At 38.8% G+C, this 24,889-nt stretch overlaps 1 protein-coding gene across 1 annotated transcript in view; it reads left to right on the plus strand.

The window, feature by feature from the left end:
• Window positions 1–5,010: 5,010 nt before the first annotated feature.
• CNTNAP5 (contactin associated protein-like 5) overlaps window positions 5,011–24,889 on the plus strand; it is a gene marked incomplete at its 5' end in the record, with an annotated part of 228,899 nt that continues 209,020 nt past the window's right edge. Inside the window, 2 exons of the mRNA XM_009323543.1 lie at window positions 5,011–5,121; window positions 11,808–12,001. Of these exons, the coding sequence (XP_009321818.1) occupies window positions 5,011–5,121; window positions 11,808–12,001 (305 nt within the window). The remainder of the gene's footprint in view (window positions 5,122–11,807; window positions 12,002–24,889) is intronic.

Below are 24,889 nucleotides of genomic sequence, written 5' to 3' on the forward strand. Positions count from 1 at the left end.
TCTAATCCGGGAGCTCTTTGCTGATGCGCCAGGCCCTGTGTACTTGAAGAGGCAGTTATCTTCCCTTAAAAAGCCTTTTATTACCATGGGATGATGCAGGAGGCATGTCACTTACCCTCTTCTAAATTCCTCTTTTGGACTCCATTGTAAAGCTTACCCACACCAGTTTCTGTGTTATATTTTTCTGTTCTTTTTCATCTTCTCCAATTTGTATATTTTTGTAAAGAGGAGGCAATTTTTGCTTTGTTAATAGTTTGCATGATGGGTCCTGTTCCCTGTCCTTCCTTCAGTTGCACTGTTGAGCAATACTAGTCCCATGTTCCTACTCTGGGTACTGCTGTCTTGTGGTATTTATGACTATTTCATGGTGCTTATGGTCACATTCATGGTCACTAATAGAGTAACTGCAGCATAGACCACAGTCTTACTATGGCTTGTCAAATACTTTCTATTTACGGTGATATGAGATCTTTGGTGTAAGTATGGTACTACTTATCATACCAATAAGAGATCCTGACTAACAATATACTACCAGGTAGAAGTAATGTGAGCTTCACAGTCAAAGACTTTCTGCACATTTGTCTCATTGAGGGTACAGCACTACTAAAAGCAGTTCAAATCTGATGTATGGGAAATCCATGGAGCCCAGGGACTGGTAATCTTTCACTGATTGTGTCGTCTTGACAAAGCTTTCATTAAGGAAATGTTAGTGACCTTTCTAGATGGCCTTCACAAGTGGAAAACAATGTGTTTTGTCCCACTGACTCTTCAAGTGGACAAGTGAAACGGCAGCAGGCCAGGTTTGTTAACACATCTCAGTTATGGCTAGTAACGACCCTGACTGCGTTCCAGGGATTGATCATCTTCAAAGGACAGGGTGAAAGAAACATTAGTGTGATCACGACTGGTTTTTGGGGTTTATGGGTTTCTAAATATCTTCAGTGTCCACTAATTAGAAATCTTCTAAATTCATATTGGTTGCTGCCGCTGATGTTATCTCAAGCTTGATGAAAGTTATAAACTGGATCATGCCATGCCTACCAACACCGATGTAAAACATGTACTAGAAGAATTAATAAAGTTGAGCTGAATCTCTGGTTTCTATGCAAACTCAATTTTGGTAATATATTAGCTGTGTTTCAGAAGCCTGCTGTGCTTCAGAAGCATTTGAAATCATCTCTCTAGGACTTGGATACATTTTTCTCAGTTATTTTTTCATAATTGTCACAGATGTTGAAGGCTTTCACAAAATATAGATCTTAATTAGATATTTGGGCAAAAGGCCTTTTCTGAAGTTCACTATTCTAGGGACTATTAGCTAAAGCTGGTATTATCTGGCATGTTTCAAAGGAGCCCAAGAGTTTTAGTGTCTAAATCTCACTTGGATGCTTTTGAACCAGTAACATTTATATTTGTGTTTTAAAAGAAATGGTTTTGGACAAAATTAAAATACATGGGGGAGGGGGGAGAGAAGATTTCCTTGTTTTTACTTGGAGGGCAATTAAAACTACAAAAAAGGAATCAAACCCAATACACCAAGCAACTTCATAATAGACTGGTGAGTTTCTCATTTGTTTTTTGTTACTTTATCGTTATTTTCTAAAAATCAAAAGTGAATAAAAATCAGAAAAATCAAGTTGATACGGGTAAATATTTTTCTTCATTTCAGAAGCAAGATTGCTGATGACAGTTCTACTAATATACATGACACTGTAAATGCTATCCATAATTGCATGTTTCTCAGAACTCCACATAGTCAAAGTCAGCACCCATTTCTCAAATGCAAGTCAACATCTGTATTATGTGATTTGCATGAAGAAGATGGCTTATAGGTACAATTAGACACTCTTTTTTTCATGATTTTTTTTTTTTTCCTAATTACCTGGTCAGCAAGGAAACATAGGAGAAAACAACTGGCTAGTAAATGCTTTTCTTTGTGAGTGTCCTGTTGTTTTAAATGATTCTGTAGTGTGGAATTTTCCTTGTTAAAAACAAGGCTTTTAATAGACACATAATGCAGTTGACTCAAAGAAGCAAAGTTCTTGTTCTGACAGGCAAACTGTCAAGGCAAAAGCAGTATGGTCAGAAACTAGAAACCTGGGAGCAGCTGGAATAAAGGTCTGTTTCTGTCACCAAGCGAGGGAGATGAAATCTCTTGAAATGTGTGTGCTGGGGTTGTATGGTGGGAATCAGGATACATTGGCTTTGCTTTTGGTTTTACCATGGGTCTTTTCTGACCTTGCATAAGCACAAAATGTTTCACCTCTTTCTTGTCTGCACCCATCAAGAAAGGAAATGTGATAATGTCCTGGTTTCAGCTGGGATAGAGCTAATTTTCTTCCTCCTAGCTGGTATAGTCTGTGTTTTAGATTTAGTATGAGAATAATGTTGATAACACAGTGATGTGTTTCTTAGAGAGTTTTGTAATCTTCAGAGAGGTGTGTGTTGGATTTTGGGTTTTTTTGTTTTCAATTCTGCCTTCTCATGGAAGCAGGGCCTATGGGATGATCCTTATTCTATGTGCACATCCTACCTTTTTGAACCCCATGACCTATTTCAGCTAAGTTTTACAAAGAGATATCGATCTCAAATCTGTACAGTTCATATGTGTAGTGTCTCTGAAAAGGGATGCATCAGGGCTACTCTGCATATGATCTGGATTGTTGTACATGTACAAGTTGACTGATGCATTCTAAGCATTTTACTGTACTGTACTTTGGAATTTCATTTGGTATGTAAAAGCTGTGCCATGTCCTGCATTGTAGGTTTGTGCATGTAGAGCTGTCGGGTGCAACCTCCAATGTTGCAAGGTGAATTTTGGCTGAGGGAAAGGCAGAAGAGTGACCTTGCATCTCATCAGAGTATCCATTCAAGAATCAACTTCACTTGAAGGAGATTCCTGCTTGCACTCTCAAGTCAATCAATCATTACTCTCTTATCTATCAGAAGGTGGACTGTATTGATCTTGGTGCTCTCAGAACTATCTCCAAATTGTTAATGGGGTCCTAAATCCCGAAGCCTTAAAATGACATGTTTTAGTAGCTAGATATGAATGTAGTGATGTTTTTTGTTGAGGAAAACCAAATAAGGATCCCGGAATTTGGTGTGAAAATGATGTTGTAATGCTGTAGTAGCAGAGATCCAGGTGAGCGTGTCTGGGGATGGAAGCAAAGGATGTGGAAATGTAGACAAAGCACCTGGTAGAAGAGCTAATTATCACTTCCTAGGCTGGAGCCTCCAAAGATCCTAGGGAAAACCTTAAATGCATTGCTCTGAAATGGTTTACACTTGCTGCTGTGCTGAGACACTTGGTGTCCTGTAGGTATCCAATCATACCATCAGGGAACAGTGAGAATCCAGAGATTGTCATTGTGACTCTTGTCATGGCCAACTTGTGGATCACAGGCTGACGTGTTGAATTCTCTCCTGGTCCAGGAGCAACCGCAGGGAACTGAAGAAAGCCAGCAGTCTAGACACTATTTAAATTTAAAACTCTGCATTCGGTTATTTTCAATTTCAGGTTTTAAGCGATGCTGAATAGTCATGTAGATCTGTTGCTAAGACCTTGAACCTCCTTTTGAGAGGTTCCCAACCTCTCCACTGGGTTTTATAGAATGCAGAAGTTTGGGTGAGTTCAGTGCCCCAATGTACTTACTGTTTGAGATCTTTGTTTAAATCACTGTTCAGGTGACAAATGACAGTGAATTTAAGAGCCTAATTTTAATTTACAGATTTTTTTAAGTCAAGACAGAACAATTATCATTTGATCTCACGCGTATCAGGGAGCATGGCACTCCACAGACATTTCTGCATTGCAGTCATAAGTTCTCTTTGAGACTCAAAGGCTGTAAGCGATAGAGAATCTTCTCAGGACCTTGGTAACTTGTTTTGTTGGCTAATTATCCTCATGGTCAAAGCATAATTGGCATACTTGTCCTTAATTTGTCTAACTCGCAGATCTTGTTAGGCCTTTTTGCTGATGGTAACCCAAGAGATGGAAAGGATTTCGTACTTAAGTTAGCTTTTTGAGGTCCATCAGTCAATGCACTGATATGAATTGTATTGTTTACACTGATTTTTCATATAGAGATGGATTTTGGTTAAAACAGCCCAGATAGATACTTTTGTAGAGAGCCGTTGTAGAAAGAAATGAGAAATATTTTAATGTAATCTGGCTCATTATGGAAAAGGTATCACCCAGTTTTAGATCAGTCTAAATTTGCTGTCATAATTATAATTTTTAAAGTAATTTTTGCTTTTATTTCTTGCCTTTTGTAACCCTGAAATATCATTAATGCATTTTTCCCTGGCCCACTCTCCCTCCCTTCCTTGCAAATTATATATTTACTCTGCGAGTGTGAGAACGCTGTGGTGCCTGAGATCCTGCTAACCTGCAGGACTTTTCCAGTAATTAGATCCATGTTTGCTCCATGGGAGATTCAATTAAAAATGAGAGGGTTTTATTATTATTATTATTATTCCCTACTGAAACCTTGCATTATATTCTTGAGTGTGTATGTGACAGCACTGTAATGAGCAAACTTACTTTACCTAATTTCATCCTCATTCAAACATTATGGGCTCAAAAATTCAACTTGAGTGTTAGCCTAGCCCATCTGTCCTCAGATGAGGATGTGAAAGTAAAAGGGGAAAGACATAGTAGACTACTCATTTGAGTGAACAAAACTAATTTGTATATGTGTGTGAGCTTGGGGAAGAAATGAAGAAAGGAGGGTAGATTATCAAATTGCATTCTCTGAAAGGAAAACATTTTCAAGTTTTTCAAGTATTCAATGTCTTAACAAGAGGTCCCATCCAGTTGCCATCCCACCAGACTGTCATTCTGGGGCGTAAATTTCAGCCTTACACATTAATTCAAGCACAAGTGTGCTCTTTCTTCAGTCTCTGTCTGCTAAGTAGAAACAAACACCTCCTCAAGATAGCACAAGTTGGCATATTTGTTGCTCATGTGATGACCTCTGTATGTTTTGTTTTTTGCTTTTTTTTTAGATAATTGTGATGATGCATTGGTATCTCCTTTACCTTCAACAGCCCTTACCAGTTCCTCTGAGCTCTTCAGTACTCACAGTCCCAGCTTTGCAAAGCTCAACAGGCGAGATGGTAAGGTTGCAGTATGAAATGCTTAAACTATTCTTTTTAATCACATTTACAAAGAATAACTTTTTATGCTGTTTGTATGCAGTGCATTCAGAGCCAAGTTGAATAGAGCCATTAGTGTATGCTTCTGTGAGAGCTCTATTTAGGAGCAATTCCTTCCTTTATGATAGGAAATTTCTATTGAATGTGAAGATCTCCACTTCTCTTGTAGAAACATCCTGAAGGAAGTTCAGATAGTCTTTTTGCTTTTGAAGAGAGTTCCCATAATCTTTAGAGCCTGAAGGTCATTAGGCTTGAAGACCCTATTCCAAAACGTAGGTGTTTGTTAAAGCTAATAGCAACTAGATATTAAAGTTCCAGTGGAATTCAATGATTACACAACTCTGCAGAAATAGTGAAAATAAATGAAAAAACTTTGTAGACATTTGCAACGAGGAATGTTTGAGGCCCGGATAATGAGTTCACACACAAGGTGAAACTATTAGGATCAAACTTGATATCAGAAAAGAGAAGTTGGCAGTATCTAGGACATCATTTGACACTGCGTTGCAAATTTGGGTTGTTGATTCCCAACTCATTCCCAAGTTAGAGCCTCAAAAAGAGGAGAGTGCTGTATTATCACATTACATACGATTTTCATTATTAGAAACACTAGAAAGTGTACTACTAGAAAATAAATGAGAATTTTCCTACTTAAATATAATCTCCGAAACGTCTGTTTTAATCGAACACTGTTTGATAAATCTGCAGAAAGACAGTAAAAGGCTCTCTCTTAGATGCTTGACACTAACAATAAGGAGTTGCTAGGTCGTTAGAGAAGTGTTAGATGGGAGTTACTACATCCTATTTAAACTCCTGAACCAGAGTTCCTCAGCAAGTAAAAGGTGACATGGTAGTTGCTCAACATACAGAAAGTTGTAAACATTGAGCATGATATTTGAGTTTGCCGTGCCTTTGTCTCCAACTGCTAGCTGAGGCAGTGAATAGATGTGCTTACGTGGTTTTGCAAATGACTGTAATGACTAATTTTATCTGCAGAAAAGAGGAAGAGATTCAAAGTCACTATTATTGCAAGACGAGCTCTGGCTGTACTATATTTTAAAGTGATATTAACAATATCTAAAATGAATTGAAAATGATTGCAATTTAAGGGCAGAAAATGAAATAGGTCTTATTTAGCTGTGCTAGAGCAGTTTTGCCATATAGTGGGGTGTAAGGTATTCTAGTTTTTTAGACATACAGTATCGCATCAGTAAGGTCCACACCATCTTTTGGCACAAATCATGGGAACAGGAAGACAGAGTATTGAAACTGAACCCTAAGCAAGGAAGTTGTTTCAGCAACTTTTATTTCATATTTTGAAGGCTTACGTGATAACTGATGAGCTAAGCCCAACACAGGGACCTAGAAGCTAAATTCTACCTTGCTTAATTCTTTTGTTGCACAGACTGTTGTAGAAATGCACAGATGTAGTGCCAGCAGAATTCGTGTTGGTACTTCATCTTGGGTTGGAGGAGCAAGCAGTGGTAGATGGTGGCTAAAGGAACTTTCTTTGGCTGGCACTTGAATGCAAACAGTAGATAACTTTACAAGAAATAATATTCACTAACAAGGACTGTGCCATGGCTTTCTGATAATGTTGGAGTGTTTTGATGAGTTGGCTTAGCTTTGTTTGGAGTTGATAAGACAGTGCTGCAAGTAACAGTGCCTCAAGGTAGAAAGCCAGATAAATGTATTTGTTAATGTAAATATGAATGCAACAGGTGAAGATGAATTTATAAAACACAGTCCAGACCTACATCACTAGAAAGTTCTAATTCATCAAGTTGATTCGGTAATAGATAACAATAACTAAAAGGCTGTTGCTTAAAAAAACGCCTGCAGCAGTGAAATGTGCCGTTAAAAAAAAACCCACACAAACTACCCATGAGTAAAGCTTTGTATGAAATGCTGAAAGCATTCGATTAAAATGCTGTTAAATCTGTACTGGTAATAGTAAACAGTTAGTATAATTCTGATAAATATGATTCTGATGTATGAGGTATATTACTTACCCATGAGAGGGATTAATCAGCTTTGTTGTTTACGGTAAATAAATAATGAAAAAGAATAAGAAAATTACTACAATATGACTGTATCAAGTGAGCTTTTTCAGTTCTCTATTAGCTCTCAGCCTGAGTAGTCACTATAGGCAATTATGTATGGGAATATAAAACATATATAATGTCAAAAAGAATTTGTTTTATGGCCAGAAAGTGTTTGATCTGGGCATTAAAGTAAAACTTTGCAGCAGGGAAGCAGTTAGTTGCGGCAGGAAGTCCAAGAGTTTGTAGCACATTATAAAGCCAGTTGAGCTGTTTGTAAGGCACTGTAGGGTGGAAACAAGCATTCCCTTTGCTTCATATTAATAAACTACAAGCAAGTATGGGCATCCTGAGCAGCCCTGTGGAACGTCAAGGAGCATTGACTGCATAACACCGGGCTTAAGTGTAATTTTTGGAATAATTATGGTAAAATATACAAATGGTCTGAAAAAGAAAAAAAAGTATTTGATTGTATTTCTTGGAGACGTATGGGTCTCCAACTGAGAAACCATCTGATCTTTGTTCTCCTCATATTTCTAGCATTATGATTTGTTGCCATGGAGAATATGAGCAATATATCTCATTCCTGTGGTACCGTTTCTCCACTAGGACATTTTCTCCATACCATGTTGAACCTCTCCCCTGAAATAATCCACAGAAAATGTGAAATGTGTGAACTGTGAGGAATGATGGTGTAGCCTTTTTGCAATGAGCAGAATCCTATCAAGACCAATGGGAACCTGGTGGGCAGAATGGGGAAATTACAATATGATGTCTGAGGGGCATATGAAGTGCCAAGCATGTGTTGACTTTGAGCATCCTCTCTCTCCTTTTTTCTTGTGAGAGAGGCAGTGTGGCATCTTCATACATTAGTACTTTCCAGATTACCTAAAAACAAATGTACAGATCTGGTGGGTGTAATCAGAGCCACATTTTGTCTGTTTTATGTTTATTCCACACTATTAGTAAAAGATTTACAGTCTTCAATTTCCTTGTGGGCAACTGCAGGAAAACAGTGTCAGGGTTATGCCTGTATCTGTTCAAAGGAGTAGATGTCCTGTAAATATTGTGTCTTCAGTAGTCTTTGTTGTTGCCTATTAGAGCCTTTGCATCCTATGTTCTTGTCTCTTGTCCTGGGCCTGCCCTGACAAACGTTCCCCACAGGGTGAACACCACCAGTAGGTAGAGGAACAAATGGCTGTAAAAGAGTTGCTATACTTTGGATGTGCTTTTTGCTACTTATTAAAAAAAGTGTGGGGTGGTTGTGACACACTATAGGGAATGATGTGCATAAAAGAAATGTGCAGACACAGATTGTGCTGGAAAAAGATGCCAATATCCCTTGTGCCACCTGCTCTGTATAACAGAGCAAATATGGAGGAAAAAGAACATTTATTGATTTTTGGCACTCACAGCAGTATTTGGTGAGGATTTGGGATACCCACAAAAGTAAGCAGAAGTTATATGTTTGCTTAATCCTTTACTAGCAGAAGTGAGAGAGGCCCAATGGGAAAAGCTTTAGTTCTGCTCTCAGTCACGCAGTCAATGCGGCTTTGCTGTTGCAGGGATTTTAACTGCCATTCTTACAAGTCAGTAGAATTACTGTCCATCTGTGGAAATGGTAACGGTGGAAGGTTTGGGAGACGAAATACAGCAGTTTTTTTTCCCATGGGAAGGTATATGAAGCAGCTGCTGTTCTGTAAAGTCATGGTCTGTAACTGGTAACATCTCTCTTGCAAGACCAGCTACTGGAGAGGTAATGCTGTGAGCAGGTGTCACTGCTGCGTCATCTAGACTGACATTCCTGGCAGACAAACGTGCTCATGTGAAGAGATACACAGTTCAGAGATGCCATGTAATCTGCAGTTTGAGAGCTCAAGCTCACCACAGATCTCCCAAATTTCCATTCAGTGTGTATTGTTTGTTTGACTTAGAAAATATAAACCTGTTGTGCCATGCTCAAACTGGAAAACAGCAGTGCATAGTAAAGCAAAATACTTTTGTGGAAAGCATATCACCTTTCTGCCACTTCTAGCAGAAGGGAGAGAGCATAAACTACATAGAGTAGTTGTGAGTTATGATGTTTGACAAACTACTGGAAAGTACCTGTGGTAATAAGCTCGGCTTAAGAACTTATATATAAACTAGAACAGAGAAAGCAAAATTTTTTTTTTTTTAATGGGAAACTCATCAAACAAATTAATTGTTATAAGTGATTTTCCTCCATCTAGTTGTCGTTGTTTATGTTATAGAAAGACTGATTGAAGAGACAATGAAGGAAAGATGAAAGTGCCCACCTTTCTTTTAATATTTATTGAAAACATCTAGAATAAGCTCTTCGGAGTGTTGAAGGGAACAACTTTGTGTCACAGACCTGCCAGAACTTCTGAACTGAATTTCTGTGTCCTGCCAGTTCCTGGAATAAAACTGTAAACAAAGCAGCAACTATCATGTTTCAGAGTCTATTTCAGATATTGGATATTAGAATCCAAAGGAAGGTTTCCTTTGGCTCCTGTGTACATTAGTCACAATTCTGTGTAGGAGAAATGTGCAGCTTGCTGTCTTGGAACACAGTTATATAGTTTGTATCTTAAAACCCAGACAGAAATATTCTTTATATGGCATTTAAAATAAAAAAAAAAGGGGGGGGGGCAGAGAAACGTTGTTAGGATTTTTAGCGGAAAGTACTATAGTCTTACCTAAGATATATATCTGTATGGCATTAAAAGAGAGATATGATGTAGTCAGAGAAGAATTGAGTGATGAAATTCCTAATATTCTTGTTAGGTCTTTCATGGCATGCTCGTAGGGGAGAGTATTCTATTTAAGGCAGGTAAAATAATCACAATGACGATGAAGACTTCTGTTGTGATTGAAAAAGGTAAAAATGAAGCATGGCACTAGCAAGCAGTATGCATTAGTTTGGTTACAAACTATTTTCCCTGGAGAGTTCTGGTAGAGAAGTGAAGACTGAGTCATCCAGGGGAGCGGGGATGATACTCAATTCTAGCTATGGAATAAACACGCTGCTGTTTCAGGAATTGGGACTAAATCCTAGCTTAATGAACTGTAAATAATGAAAATTGTAACACCTATTCTCAGACAAAGGAATTTCAAATGTGAGTTGGCAAATCCAATGTGGTCCAGGAAAATCAAAAATTTTTTTAAAGGGCAAAGTTACTGAAATTGACTTCTTTGATATAAGCCACAACTATTGATCTTTCAACTCAGTTCACTTTGATAAACTATTCATGGAGCAGCTTTGAAGACAGATCACTTACTGAGATTAAAATATTAAGGTAAACCCAGCTACTTATAACCAAAGTTTAGTGATGCTTTTTCTTTGGAAATGCATATTTGGAATCATTCTTGTAGTTTACATGAAGAATTCTTAATGCTTTACTCTCAACTCTGTATTTCCCCCTTTCCTTCCCAATGTGATTGTGTTCACTGTAATCACACAGAAGTGTTTTTGTAAACTTCACTAGTAATGGCAAAACATACAAGATGATGGGTTGCAGAAGCAGTAGCAGCCTGAAAATTTGCTGCTTTGGATACTTTGTTAATGGCTTCTGCTTTCTTCATAGCTGCATTGTTCACGTATTTGTAAGGCTGAAGTGAATGCTGGGTGTATACAGAGAATAAATGTGTGCAAGTAGAAACAAGTTAAAAAAAAAACCCAACATAACCTATAATTTAAGGGTGTAAAAGACAGCAAGAAAACATAAAATAATATATTCCAGTCTGGAAGGATTTGCTTTTTTAACCATAAGTTCACATTTTTTGTAATGAGTGAAGTGGTGAAATTCTGTGTTTCATTGGCTTGGCATTAACCATGAGCTTGTTTAACCTCGAAAAGAATTCAAGGGATAGCACATACCTTTTCTTTTAAAGGACAAACATGAGTTACAAGCCATCAGCTTCCATGTGATCATGACTTCTGAAGTCTCCATTCCTGAATGGAGAAGTGGATCATAGAAGTTGATAATTTGCAACTTGTGTTTGTCCTTATGAAGGTCTTGTTTGTTCTTTTGTTTAAGAAAAAATACATGTTCACTTAACAAGCATCTTGTGTAAGGAAGAGGCTGCTTTCCAGTGTGAAGGCAGTCCTTTTAGTTGCTCAATCAAATGGTCTCTAGCTTTACAACATATTATCTGAAGTGCATTTATAATCTGTAATTAAACTGTTCTTTCAAATACCTAATAGGGTGCAAATCAAGATAACTAACATGTTTGCATGTCTTTCAAAACATAACAAAAAAGAAAATGTCAAAGCAAATTAGAAGTTAAAAATCAGCATTCCCAGATTTGCTCAAGCACGCGAGGAGGGAATAGATAACTTTTTTTTTTTTTGACTGAGGATCTGCCAACCTCACTGACATTTGTCCTGCTGATAAAGAATAGATTTCCTTAAAATTTCTTAGAAATTCAAAAATCTTTTTTAACTTTAGGTTAATTAAGAAAACCAAAAATATGAACAAATAACTGTATGTTCAGGAAGTAGACTCCTCTGTGATGACCTGAAATAACAACACGGTTCTTTCTCAAGTATAATTTCTTGTGCTGTCATTGTCATCTAAATTATCTTTACCCAATCTCTTTCAGGAGCTGGTGGCTGGTCCCCGCTGGACTCAAATGAGCAGCAGTGGCTCCAGGTTGATCTGGGAGACAGAGTGGAGATTGTCGCAGTTGCTACCCAGGGCAGGTACGGGAGCTCAGACTGGGTAACCAGCTATACTCTGATGTTCAGCGACACCGGCCGCAACTGGAAACAGTACAGACAAGACGACACCATCTGGGTAGGTCTGAACTGTGGGTGCCTTTGGCCCCAGATCTTTCTGGTTCAGGCTCATTTTGGCATTTGGAGAAACAGCTTCGGTTTCAGGTCAGAGGAGCACTGTAATGGAGAGAGAGCAGACCTGAGTGAGTCTGAGATAAGTGTTTTGATCTAAATGGGTTATGTCCCCGACTGCCTGTGTAATACAAGTTTAGGCCCTCAGGACTACACTGTTTTTCAGACTATGAGGATGCTCAGGGCACTCAAAATGACCTGCACGCTTCTGTGCCTGGTTGACTTTGATTCAGGCACACCAGGGTAAATGGGGCTAAACACCTACATACTTTCTCCAGGAAATACGGAAATTAACTCTGTGTCTTATGCATGCTTGCTGGCCAGAACAACAGAGCTCATGCTGGGGGAGGTGGGTGGTAAATTGCTCCTTGGCTGGAGAAGGCTGGAGCTGCAGCATGAATTGTGGGATGATTTAGCAGATACACTAAAAGTGCTCAAGGCTTTCCCTAAATTTTAATGCAGACTTGACGCTTGCTGTGTCACAAGTTCAATGTGTGACCATGCCAGGTGCTGGCAGTAGGACTGCAATGCCACCTCAGGTGTGGATGGAGAAGTTTAAAAGTCTTCCTTTCATATGGAAAATGTGAATTGTTAGTGAACTGTTAATGAATGGTAGCATCCTCTTTGTGCTATATTCTCTATTTCTGAGGATCAATAGCCTTGGTAGCATGACAGTATGTAGTGGTAAATGAAACATATTCTTCATGAAAATAAAAGGGAACGTTTTAAGGGTGATCAAGTAGACTTTTTGCCTTAAGTTTTTCTTTGGTTAACATCTTGGTTAAATGCTGTGTCTCAAAAGCAGATTTCGCTTCTAGAACATAATGATTGTGAATGAGGAGAGTTGTGGTGCAGCAGGAAGAGGGGAGAAGGGCTGCTTACTTTTTTCCTGAGCATGTTGCAGGCAGTAGGGCTGCATGTACAGGGAAATTAACTTCTGCGGTTTTAAAATCCATTGCATTGCCACTGTCTTTGTTTTATCATGGTTTGATTTAGGAAAAGCTAATGAAATCCTTCTTCCTTTAGAAAGGCAACTTTGGCCCAAAGATGGTCACAAAGTTGTCAAGTGTGGCTCTGCTTCACTTGTCACTTATAAAGTTATATTAGGCTGAGTCTGGCTTTGCTCCAGATACTTGTACCTTCATTTTTTTTTTTTTTTTTTTAATGTTTAAAAACAGTGGAATTTCATTCTGGACTGAATGTAGTGATCATTTAATCTGGCTCTCGACTTCTACCCTTGGGACTCAGAAATCCAGAACTGAGATATTTTTACAGACTTGCTGTCATTAAGTGCTTCCTTCCCTGAAAATATTATGTGCCTTGTTAAAATTTTATATTAAGACAAATTAGTTTTTTATTACATGTCTAACTTTTCAGTCCTTTCCTTTTTGGAAACCCTTGACCTTTTATTTTCTTTTGTAATTTTTTCTTCTTAAAGGGAAACTTGAAAAGACAACATGTAGAATTTACTATACCAAATCTTCATGCCCTAAGGATCCAATTCTGTCAGTTTCTGATCTGGCACCTAATATTGCGCACAAGAATAAGAACAAGCCTAGCAGGCATTTGACAGTGAATTAGGATTTATGAAGAACCTGAACTCTCTTGTTTTACTAAGTGATCAGGCATGAAGGTGATTCGGAGCAGACCCTGACACAAGTTCTAAAGCTTCAGTAGATCTGGAAGTGTGCTTTCTGGAGGGGGAATTTTTATATGCTTTTTAATGGAAACCATCATAGGCTACAGAGGATAGTTTTGTATATAATTGAGAAAAAACGAAATAGAATTTGGATGTGGAAAAGGTAACACTGTGGGAAGTATTTGGATATTCTTCCCCTCACATTAGTTTCTACAAGTCACACTGTCCATGTGAGCCAGTAATGTAATTCCAGTCCAGAAGAACAATTTGCTTCACGTCCCCAGGCAGAGGGCTTGAAGGGATTGTTAGGATGCATTGCCAGACTTTGCTGCTGGAATATCCAGTGAAAATCCAAAGTGGCCTCATTTGACATTTCATTAGACTCTACAGTCCACCTAAACTGGCAAGTCTCATTAACACCTAGGAGCTTGTATGCCTGCCCATGGAATTAATGAAGATCAAGAATTACTTCCGTACAATTTTTATTCTAACTAAAGAGAAAGTTGATTCTTTTTTTCCCCTACACTTTTGGATTTGTTTCACTGAATTAAATTAGATCTTGAGAGCCATTCAGAGCACAAAGAGGAAAGCCAAACAGGCTTTCAGAAGCATGTATAGAATTATAATTTCAAATTTTGCAGTGTTTCTGTTTTATTGGCAGTAATCCTTTCCTTAGGCTTTTTTCTAACTAAAAAGAAAAATAGAAGTGTGCTGTCCAGCTGTATGTTAAAGATTTCTCTATAAATGGCAGACCCTTGGATGAAACAAGGACAAGCATACCATGGTGCTTGTCCTAAACATCTGGCTGTTAAATAGCTGTAAGGGAAGCTCTGCATTGTGCACCTCTAGGGAAAAAATGTCACCCTTGACTTAAGGGAAGACAGTGGAGTGGACCATTTCACAGGGATAGGAAAGCAGCCCCCCAGGGTAGCCTCCACTGTCACAATCTGTGACAGTGTACACTGTACCAATCTGTCACAAGATTGGTAGTTTCAACCTTAGGAATCTGTATCCCATTCTTTTTTTGGGGTGGGCAGGGTGGTCTGTCAGAGCAGGAGTCAAGGTAGGAGTCTCCTATGTCAGGGCAAGGTGGTAAGCTACCAGGTGTCGTGGATGGAAAGTGAGACTGCACTTCACTTGTAAGAGAGAAGCAGCAATACACTTTATTGATATAAAACAGTGAGTTAGAGCTCAATGGTAAATAAGACAGTGATTTAACATGATTCGATGGCAAGGTACACTTGATTATTTACTGCATAGAGGACAAGGTCAGACAAAACTGTCAGGGAGACCCTCCCGTTGAGCCATGAGGTTCAGAAAGGACCCTCTTGCTTTCTAGACTCGTTCTCAGAGAGGAGTCTGGGTATGGCTGGATCCAAACCTAGTCACAGACTTGGTCAACGGTTTATGTCTAAAGGATTATATATGTGCAGTTCATCCTTTATATCACTTAGCTAAGATTTCAAAGTTTAGCATGCTATTAGTCACTTACCGAGGATCTGTTGTGGCAAGGAATCTCTCAGCCTCGAGGAGTAACCTTGAGAGGCGTCCCTACTCAAGGGGACATCCCGCCGTGTAGCCCGCTGCTATGCAGGAGAGCTTAAAGGGCTCTTGGGCTGCTCACTATTTATGGGGGTAAGTTGATTGACTCATAGTCATATTTGCATACTGATAACTGTGGTTAGGTGGGCGTATTTCTCACAATAACCCTTGGTTATTGTGTTGTTATCTGACTCCCTAATCCACTTTGAATGGACGCAGCTATCACTATCAGCATCCATTAGCGATCACCCCTGGTAGTTATCGCTTGAGCAGGATTACAGGAGATAAAGGTCAGGTTAGGCGGGGGAGCACACTGTCACACCAGGTTACCTCTCATCCACAGGGAGTGAAAGGGTTAAAATCTAGGTTATTGTGGAAAATGGCCACTTCAGAAATCTCAGGTGGTCAGGTGGGAAACATCCCCCCTGCAGGCTTTACCTTTGAAGTTTTTTTTCCTCTGTCCTTAGGATAGGAATTTAGTACTCTCTATGTCCCTCAGGACTTTGAGCTTTTTAAGATTTCCTTTTTGAATTCTTGTGTATAGCCTTTTGGCTAGAAGTTTACCTACTTTATTGCTTTTTGTTTCAGAAAGCTGTGCTGTTCCTAACTTAAGAGGTGGTCAACACTAACTCATAGCTCAGATGGGGCTGGAATCTAAATCATTATTGCCTAGAGATCATTAGATGATGTCTGCTGTATCAATATAAAATATTGATATGCACTGGACCTGTCAGGTTCACTGATACAGCTTCTACTTTAGTAAAACTAACTGGAAGTTTGTGCTTTGCTGTATGGATATTATTGAATGTGTCACACCAATTGCTCATAGGTGACAACTTATGATTCATTTGCAGCTGTTGAAAGGGGAGATTATGTATCAGTATAAGGGACCTAGATAGTCTGGTGAATTTTTTTGTTTCTTTTCTGAAGGCAATATAACTATGTGGAGAACCATTTGACAGAATACTGAGTTGCTGAAAAGAAGGGTGTAAGAAATACCTGGGTTTCAAGGCAAGCATTTGATTTCAAGTAGAAATTTGAGGTTTCACTTTGTTTTAATCTATTTGCATTCCAGCAAAGGAAAACAGGTCTTGACATTTCTTCTCCACTATGTCTGTTAAACTAAAACTGGCAGAAATCCTTAATCTCTACTCAACACAAGTCAGATTAGAATGCAATTTCTCCGAGCCATCTGCATGACCCAGAGACAAAGTTACGGGGTATTTCCAGCTGTCTGTACCAGAGGGCTCTCTTGGAGGAGCATGTACTGGCACAGCCTTTCCCCACTGCAAGTCGTGGGCCATTGGCCACATTTGGTGGAAATAGCAGGAAGACAATAGCACCTTTCATACTCCCTGAGTAAATCTGCCCGGATGAAACTTTTCCTAATCATGTGTTCACAAGTGTCTGATGCTCCATATTGCAAGTGGCACTCCTGAGGAGTTGTTTCCAGCCATCTGGGTACAGGTTTTGTCCACCTATATGGCATACATGTCCTTTAGTGCATCTGAGACATAGGTACATAAATTCTTCATTGGGTTGCTGATAAGACAGACGTTTGCAAACCAGTATATATGACATATCACTAGTAAAAGTCCCTTTCTCTTTATAGAGATTACAAGGCTTATTATCCTCCTCTCACGGCATGCATACAGCTCCCATCAACTTCCCCGTTAATGAGCACTGCATAGACAGATCGCGAGGAGAATCAGAAAACCTCTTACATTTTCACTCAGCCTGTGTTTATGATGTTAGTAAATTCTGCAGCTGGAGTTGAAGACAAGACAGATTAGCCATTTAAAACCAATTTTCCAACCCCATTTGTATTTAAATAATCTTGTTACAAAAGGACTCTGTGGTTCAGAGCAAACTAGACTTATAATTATATTTTCAATATGGATAAATCAGCTGTGTGTGGACACACAAGCTATTGATTGGGAGACATAATACATAAATCTTATTGCTTGTAACAAGTAAATGATTTTTCAGTGTTTTTAAGTGTTGAATAATTCAGAATTTACTTTACCTGCATACACACCACAGCTTGAGTCAGTCCAAATTGTGTATATTACTGGGACAAAAGTGTGGGCTGTGATACAATGCTATTTCATTTTAGATAGCAATTTTTATGCTATCTATATTGAAAAATACTCTACAAAGCTGAAAAACACAATTATGCAGGAAGACACAAAGGAAAGGGATGGAGCAGGCATAGATGTATGCAACAAAAGGAGAAAAGAGATGTTCCTTAGACAAGGTTTTGAAAGGAGAAGAGCAAGTTGTGGAATTGGAGATAAAGGGAGACTGCTCTGACAGTGGCAGAGAAGGCTCTTATATTAGAACAATGAATCTGTACAAAAAGGCAATGAAAGGGAAAAATGGCAGAGATAGCAAGGAGATACTTCACATATTAAGCAGAAGTTTGGAGTTCACTGTTAGCTGTTGAAGCTTCTTACCCAGCTGCTGACAACTGTACATGGAAGGGAGAAGATGGCTTCGGGTGGAAGGGGACTGTGAGCCCTAGCCCAAAGCTGTATCACAAGACAGGAAATGTATCTCTGGTGTTGGACCATGACACCTGGGTCATGCAAGGTACGGAGCAGAGCTTCCCCCATGGAGAAGTGCCACAGCATCAGTCCCACTTCTTGCAGGTGTGAGGGTGGAGAGTTGACAGGAGACTGAGGATGCATTAGGAATATGTAATTCTCAGGGGAGCAGGAAAAGTGTTTAATAGAGGTGATAAAGATCCCTTGCATCCCCTTTCCTCAGGAAAACTCCTGCTTGCATGTGTGAGCTTTTGCTGAACCAGAGGCTTTTCTAATGAAATCTAGAGGAGGGTCACTCTTAATTGGCTTATAAATCTACAGGAGTGCTGTAAACTTTTCCATTTCCACTCTAGCTGGATAATGATTGTGGAACTGTTTTGGTGAGTTAATTATCGTGAACATAGTTAGAATATTAATCTTCTTGTCAGATTTATAGTTGTGCTAATTTATTCTAAAGCATCTTTTAGCTCCTAGTCCTAATGCCCTCCGAGCAAGGCCAGAGCAAAATTCTACCTGTAGCGATGAGAAGTCCTACATTGATTGCTTGGATTAGAGAATGAGTTTCTGCTTGTCTTGTTATAATGCTTCCCGCTGTACTAGTATTCAGATATCCTTAATCTCCTCTATGCACAGTAATTATTGCCAGGCAAATAGGTGTTAAACAGTATCTATGGATTATTTTCTTTTCCATCACCTTTGCTCTAAGAAGCAAAGAAGAAAAAAAGGCCAATTGCTACTTTCAAGTAGGCATGAAGGAACTAATTCAGCCTTGCTGCAGGGAAGCAAGGCTTTTCAGAGGTTTTCATTGGTTTTCCTGTAAGAGCTATGTTATTACAGGTTTTGAAGAGGCAACTATTACCCATTTGTTGTTTTTAGGACTCTTCTGATTTAAGACTGCCTGATTCTGAGATTCTGTTTGGATGTTACTCATTTGCTTCTAATTTTGGTTTAGCTTACTGAGCTGGCTGCAAACCTGGCCTCTTGAGCATGTTCTCAGGAAATCTGTCTTTCTTGATATCGCCAGGGCAGTTCTCCCGTTGGGAGGATAATTCAAAGTGTCAGTATATCTGTTTTTGTTAAGTGCACTCTGTATGGATTTATGCCTGAATAAAATGGATATACTTAGATGGCAAATTACCCTTTAGTGTTGAGATACTCGAGTTAGCCTTAAGCTAACTGAATTTTGTATGAATTCTGTGACCCCACAATGTGCTTTTATAATTGGTTAACTGTAAAGCGATATTAAGGTGGAATCTAGAGAATTTAATGCTGATATTAACATCATATCCATCAGTAATGTCTTCAGTAATTCTCTGTGCTTGGTATTTGGCAGCAGTTCACCCTGACCTAGGAAACTGCAAGAAACGTGGTTATTTGCAGTGTGTGCCATCGCCACTGACCTCCCAGTCTTATTCCTTTGCACATTGCCTGAAATTTACCTGTTCTGTAACCATTTAGCATAGGAAGGCTGTGAAATGTTCCTTGATTTCTCATTCCTACATCCCAGATCTTCTGTACGATCTTGTCTCTCCACTACTTCATGCCACCTATAGGGACTATAGGGTATGAATTTGTAGTGTCAGCCCTAACGGATTGGAGGTGAAAGATCTGTTGGTTTGGCATGGTTCTGGTTGGTGAAGTCTGGCCCTAAAACATACGTGTCTTCCAACTGTCTCTGGCAGATTTGTCTACCACAGCCAGAAAGCTACTGTTTTCCCTTCCAGGCATCTATTAAGAGAGTAAATGTTAGTGGCAGCATGCTAAGATGACTAATGTGGAAAATAGTGGACATTTCCTCTCAGATGGGGGATTTTAGCCAGCAACTCCTTTATATCAGTAGACCAAGTTTAATTATTCTTGTTTGCAAATCGTGTTCTATGGTATGTGAAGCTATAAATAGGTGCCTTTACAAATTATAAATAAATATGGAACAAATAGTGCTTTAATCCATTTGTAGTTTCACCTCTGGTGAGCAAATGACCATTTGCAAATGGACTAAAATGAGAAAGCAGCATAGAGCAAAGAACAAACAGTAAAGCTGTTTTGCTTAAAGGAAAATGCATCATTAATTTGTTCGCAGCAAACAATTTACAAAGATTAGCCAAATAAAAACGTCCCAGGGATAAGCACTAAACCTGATCCGCCCACAGCTGAAAACCATTCTGGAACAATAATAGTTGGATTGACTGCAGTGCTGCAGAGACAAGTTACCTGACTCCTCAAATTGCTTCCACAGCTATAGATACTCAACCAAGAAAGAGCCTTTACATAATGCAATATGCAAATATTTTTCTTCTACAATTTCCCAGTGAAACCTGTGCTAATTTCCATAGTCCTTCTGGGACATATTAATCAGGATTGAGTGGTTTCTGGGGTTGGTAATGAGATCTGGAGTTTATATCATCTTAAAAAGCCTGTTCAAATTGAATGCTTCTAACGCAAAGAGCTCATTTGTATTGTGTGCTGCTGAGCATCCTGGTAGCAGCCAGATGAATGGCTAAATGCACAAGGAGAAACACTCGACATCCTTGGGAGTTGTTTGTGCAGGGTCGTTACTGGTAAGGTGATGGGAGCTTCTGGGGTGTCTGCAGTGCTAGCGCTGCTAGGCAGCACCAGATATGCTTCCAGAGCTCAGGTCTTAGTGCGTTTCTTTGCAGTTGTTTGTCACGTTTTGGAACAACTGAGAATGGCTCTAGTTGTCTTAACATCCAATTCTTTTGGGGAACTGGCTAACAAGTACTCTTACTGTAATATCATGTACTGTAAAATAAGACAAGTTGTCCTGCTGCTGAAAAGTGTGTCGCTTCTACTAATTCACTCTTAGATTAGACTAATCCAAATAAATAACTAGGTTATCAGCTCTGCTGGTTTGACTTGGAGTGTTCAGGTCTTCAGTAACTGCTATAAGATTGTACCTATTTTGTATTATTCCTGTAGCAAGCAGCTCATGAACAGAGTCGAAACCTGTTGCTTAAGGCTAGTGGAAATGGCACATAAGAAGAAGAGGCAAGCTATAAACCACTGCGAACCACTCTAGGACTGGGATTTTATTAAGATATTAAACATTGATAGAGTATTGGCGAAGCAAAGGAGTGTGATGTCATATAGACACCAGGTTTAGTGATAAGACATACTAGTAAACTGGTGAGTACCTTAGAAGAAGAAGAAGAGAAAGGAGAGAATTACTGTGATACCTGAAATGGAGATGAGGAGACAGAGGAGGAGAGAGACAGACAAGGAGGTAGAAAACTATAGATAATAATCAGAGCTTCAATACCTAAGATAGAAATAAAGACCTTTTTCATTATATCTTCAGTCAGCATCAGCAGAAACCAAGGATCTAATATTTCTGCTCATCCTCTTCCTGTCTCCTTGGTCAGCAGGTTTGTGTCCCACTTCAAGTTACTAAAGTTGGTGTTTCCTACTACTAGACACCCACCAGCTCCAAAGAGGCCCCTACAAACCACTTCTGAGATACTTTCTGAAAAAAGGTTGTGTTCACGGAAACTTTTCTTCAACATTAAAGTTGGATCTTTGCAGAGTGGCAATGCAGGGGTAGGAAGATGGAAAATCAGGAATCGTGCAAGGGCCTGGATGATTTAGAGGGAGGACCTCGATGTATTAATACTTTAACTTTCTTAGGCTATTTGTCAAAGTTCCCATGTTCTGTAAGTCTCTTCAATTGTGTGGGTATTCTGCTGCATTTCTCCTTTATGGTCTGATTGGGACCCTACTGCTGTCGCTGGGGTCCTTCATCCTCAGGGATCCCAGAACCATAAGGATAAAGAAATGTACCAGCTAAAAGTCTACCCCACAATTCTTCCTTGGATGAACACAGGGACCAATTACTTTTTCATTTTTTCTACTGAACTGATGTATAAAGTACAAACTGATGTTTCTACTTAACTGAGGTGACCTTGTTATATACTAAAAAAAAAAAAAATTAAAATAATACAGCCACCCAATTAGAATTGTCTGATAAGTAATATTTTCTTGCCTTTGTGCTAACCCAGAAATTCTGTAGTGACATCATCTTTACAGTGTTGGAGATACACTCTTTGTAGATTTCCCTCCCTCCCAACCCCCCAGTAAGTTCAGCATAATATGGACTTATTTCTCAGAGGCTGAAAAAAAGAGGGTTTTTTTACCTTGTGGAAAGATCTTTCAAATTATTTGTTTTCATTCTCATTAAGAAGTTATATCAGGTTTTTTGTTGGGGTTTTTTTTGGTTGTTTTTTTTTTTTTTTTACTGCCAGTGCCTGTACTGGAATATTCCAAGTCTGGAAATAGTGTTTCTCTAATGCTTAATATAGAAAAAATATAAATATTTAACATGTTTTATTAGATATGTTGCCTAATTAAGACAGAAAGAATAATTAGTGAGATTACTGATATTTTAAAAATGAATATAAGTATTATTCTTAGTATGGAGGACCTCTTTTAATACATTGCCTTTCCAAATGTGTGGTGTATATTTTATGTTTTTTCAGTGGCTTCCAAGTTTTATTGCATGAGAATTTTAAAGATGCTTATGTAATCATTAATCTTGAAGGTCATTATACCAATTGTACTTTTAATTCTCAAAGCTGTTTGTCAGGGGAATGGGGAATGATAGAAATCCTTAGAAGATCCCTTGAGGTACAAAAAAAGTAAGAACAAAAATTGGTATCTGCAGAATAAATAAGCCTGTCCATGTTCCTTTGAAATTTAACTTAACTGTGAAACTTTTTAATATACGTCTGACACTTTTGGGGAGTCACATACACTTGTTCTGCAGGATTCAGCTTATGTTTGTGGAGTTAGTAATCAAAGATCAAGTGTGAGCAAACCAAGACAGAGAGTAAACCTTGAAGTAGTGTTACTTGAAGAACTTTCATGTTTCAGGGAATAAGTATGCATGAGCTGGGGGTAGAAATGCAGTCCTGGAAACATGATAAAAGGTTCCATATATACACCTTTACAGCCTGGAGGAGAGATGAGATTTGGCTCAAATAAAAAGTAGTCAAGCTGTTGTATTCAGGGAACACTTAATGTGAGTCACTTATTTTTATTTTAAATATGCAGACTCCACATCAGTGATAAGAATGGACAAATCTTCCCTGGAGAAGATTCTTGCTTTCCTGAGATGACGTTTGGTAGACTTTGGAGAATCTGTGTGGAGAGACTGGCTGTCTTGGGTATTTCATATTTAGGTTCAGTTCTCAAAAATAATGATTTCATTTACAATAGCTTCCATTTGGAAATTAGACCTATCAGTTTAAAATATGTGTCATGGTTGCCTCGGGAGGGTCTGTCTTGATAGAATGTCAAGAAAGCATCCAAACTTGTGCCAGTTAATTTAAGAAAGCTGATTCAAAAGAACTTTACACCTTTCACTTGGGAACTGTTTTGAAGACTAAAGCAATTCTGGCAATGCCTAGCAATTCTGTATAACCTCTTTCAATAAATCCCCACAAATCCAAGAGGTGCAGGTCCTTTCTGATGGTACTGGGATGATAGCTGATTTTGGCTGATGCTCTCAGATCTTTTCTTTGGGTGATGTTGGGGGAGAATTGAGATCCTTGAGATTGTGAGGCAGGAGTTTTATAGTAATATCAAAAGAAAACTGCAGTCTGAGTTCTGGATCCAGGTTTTCTAATTTTATTTTACACTTTACTGTCATTGGGAGATTTTCTAAACATCTAAAGTGTGTCCTACATCCTCCATGTGAGACCCAAACCTTTGTTTTCCTGGTAGTCTCTGGGCACAGATGTTCACGCTGCACTACAGAGCTGGTCCACAGTTACTCAGCTCTCCTTGTCAAGTCCTTCAGACCAAGAGCATTTGTATGCCAGTCATAATATATGTATGCCTGGCAAATAAAATCTTTCCATTAGCAGTATCCATTAATGGTAATACTTGCAAGTTGCATATGCTCAGCAGATGCTTCTTCATGCTTTCTTGTGTGGACTTCAGTTTAAAAAATTAAATAGGAGAAGGAAAGAAAAAATATCAAAAAAATGTCTCCTGAAAAGCCTTCTGTGGTCTATTACTCAGTAAATAAATACAGATAGAATTTAGTCAGGAGAGCAGATACCAAGATTCATCCTCTTTGAAGGATATCTTTCAGATATTGCCTTCTTGCATCAGCTGGTGCTTCAGGGAAAAGATTTTCTCTCCAAGGAAGAGGGCACACTTCAGTATTTTTCCCATAAAGCAGTCTCTGGAAAAAAAACTATTCTTTAGAAATTTAGGAAAAATTTCCACCTCATGACTTCTAAGTCGTTTCGCAATGGAATCGTTGTATGTTCAAGCACCTGTCACTGTGTTCATACATGTCTTTACAATAGGTAGTTTTCCTTGCTTTTAATTTGTGTCCCAGATGCATATATTCAGGCTTTTATGTGCATCCAATATGTGGTCCTTTATAAGCACTCTCTAATCTCTTTAAACTTTCTAATTTCACCTTGTTTCTTGTTACAAGATCACGAGCACGCAAACAAAACCATAAATGATTTCTGCTGAAGAAGATTTGGAGCTAGTGCACTGAAATACGTAGCCCTTTCTTGGTTTTGTTTTCTCTGGAAGGAAAATCAAATCTTTCTTGGTTTTGGTGTTTAGAGCAGTTTTGTAATGCCTAAGCAGAGTTAGATCCTTTCCTGAGTTGCTCAGTCCTTTACATCAGTGCAGACAGTTGAAGTGTGCAGCTGACTTCTGTAGGGAGCACACTGTATTAACAAATTATACCCAACAAACCATAACAAAGTTCAGCCAGCCAAAGCAAAAGCTATCCCTGTAGAATGATTTTGAAAATTTCAAGTAGTTGTGATTTGTATAGCAGTCACGTAGTTCATGATTGACACGTTTACAGGTAGCAGCTTCTTGTTGGCAGTAAATCTCAAGATTAGGTACTATAGTAACGAGAAAGCATTCGGTTGTGATCCCCCATCCTGCTATCTGCAGAACCTGTGGGACTCATAAAAATATGCACAAAGAAAGGGAAAGATAGTCACCCTTCGAGAAACTGATTCTTTGAAAACTAATGGCCATGGAGGTCATGTCTAGTAGCTACTGGGTGTGATGCTGAATTTCCTTGTAGGAGGAGGGACTTTTGTGTACTGCAGGAAAA

This window comes from Pygoscelis adeliae, unplaced genomic scaffold (assembly GCF_000699105.1).
Source record: "Pygoscelis adeliae isolate BGI_AS28 unplaced genomic scaffold, ASM69910v1 Scaffold664, whole genome shotgun sequence".
Classification (NCBI taxonomy): domain Eukaryota; kingdom Metazoa; phylum Chordata; class Aves; order Sphenisciformes; family Spheniscidae; genus Pygoscelis; species Pygoscelis adeliae.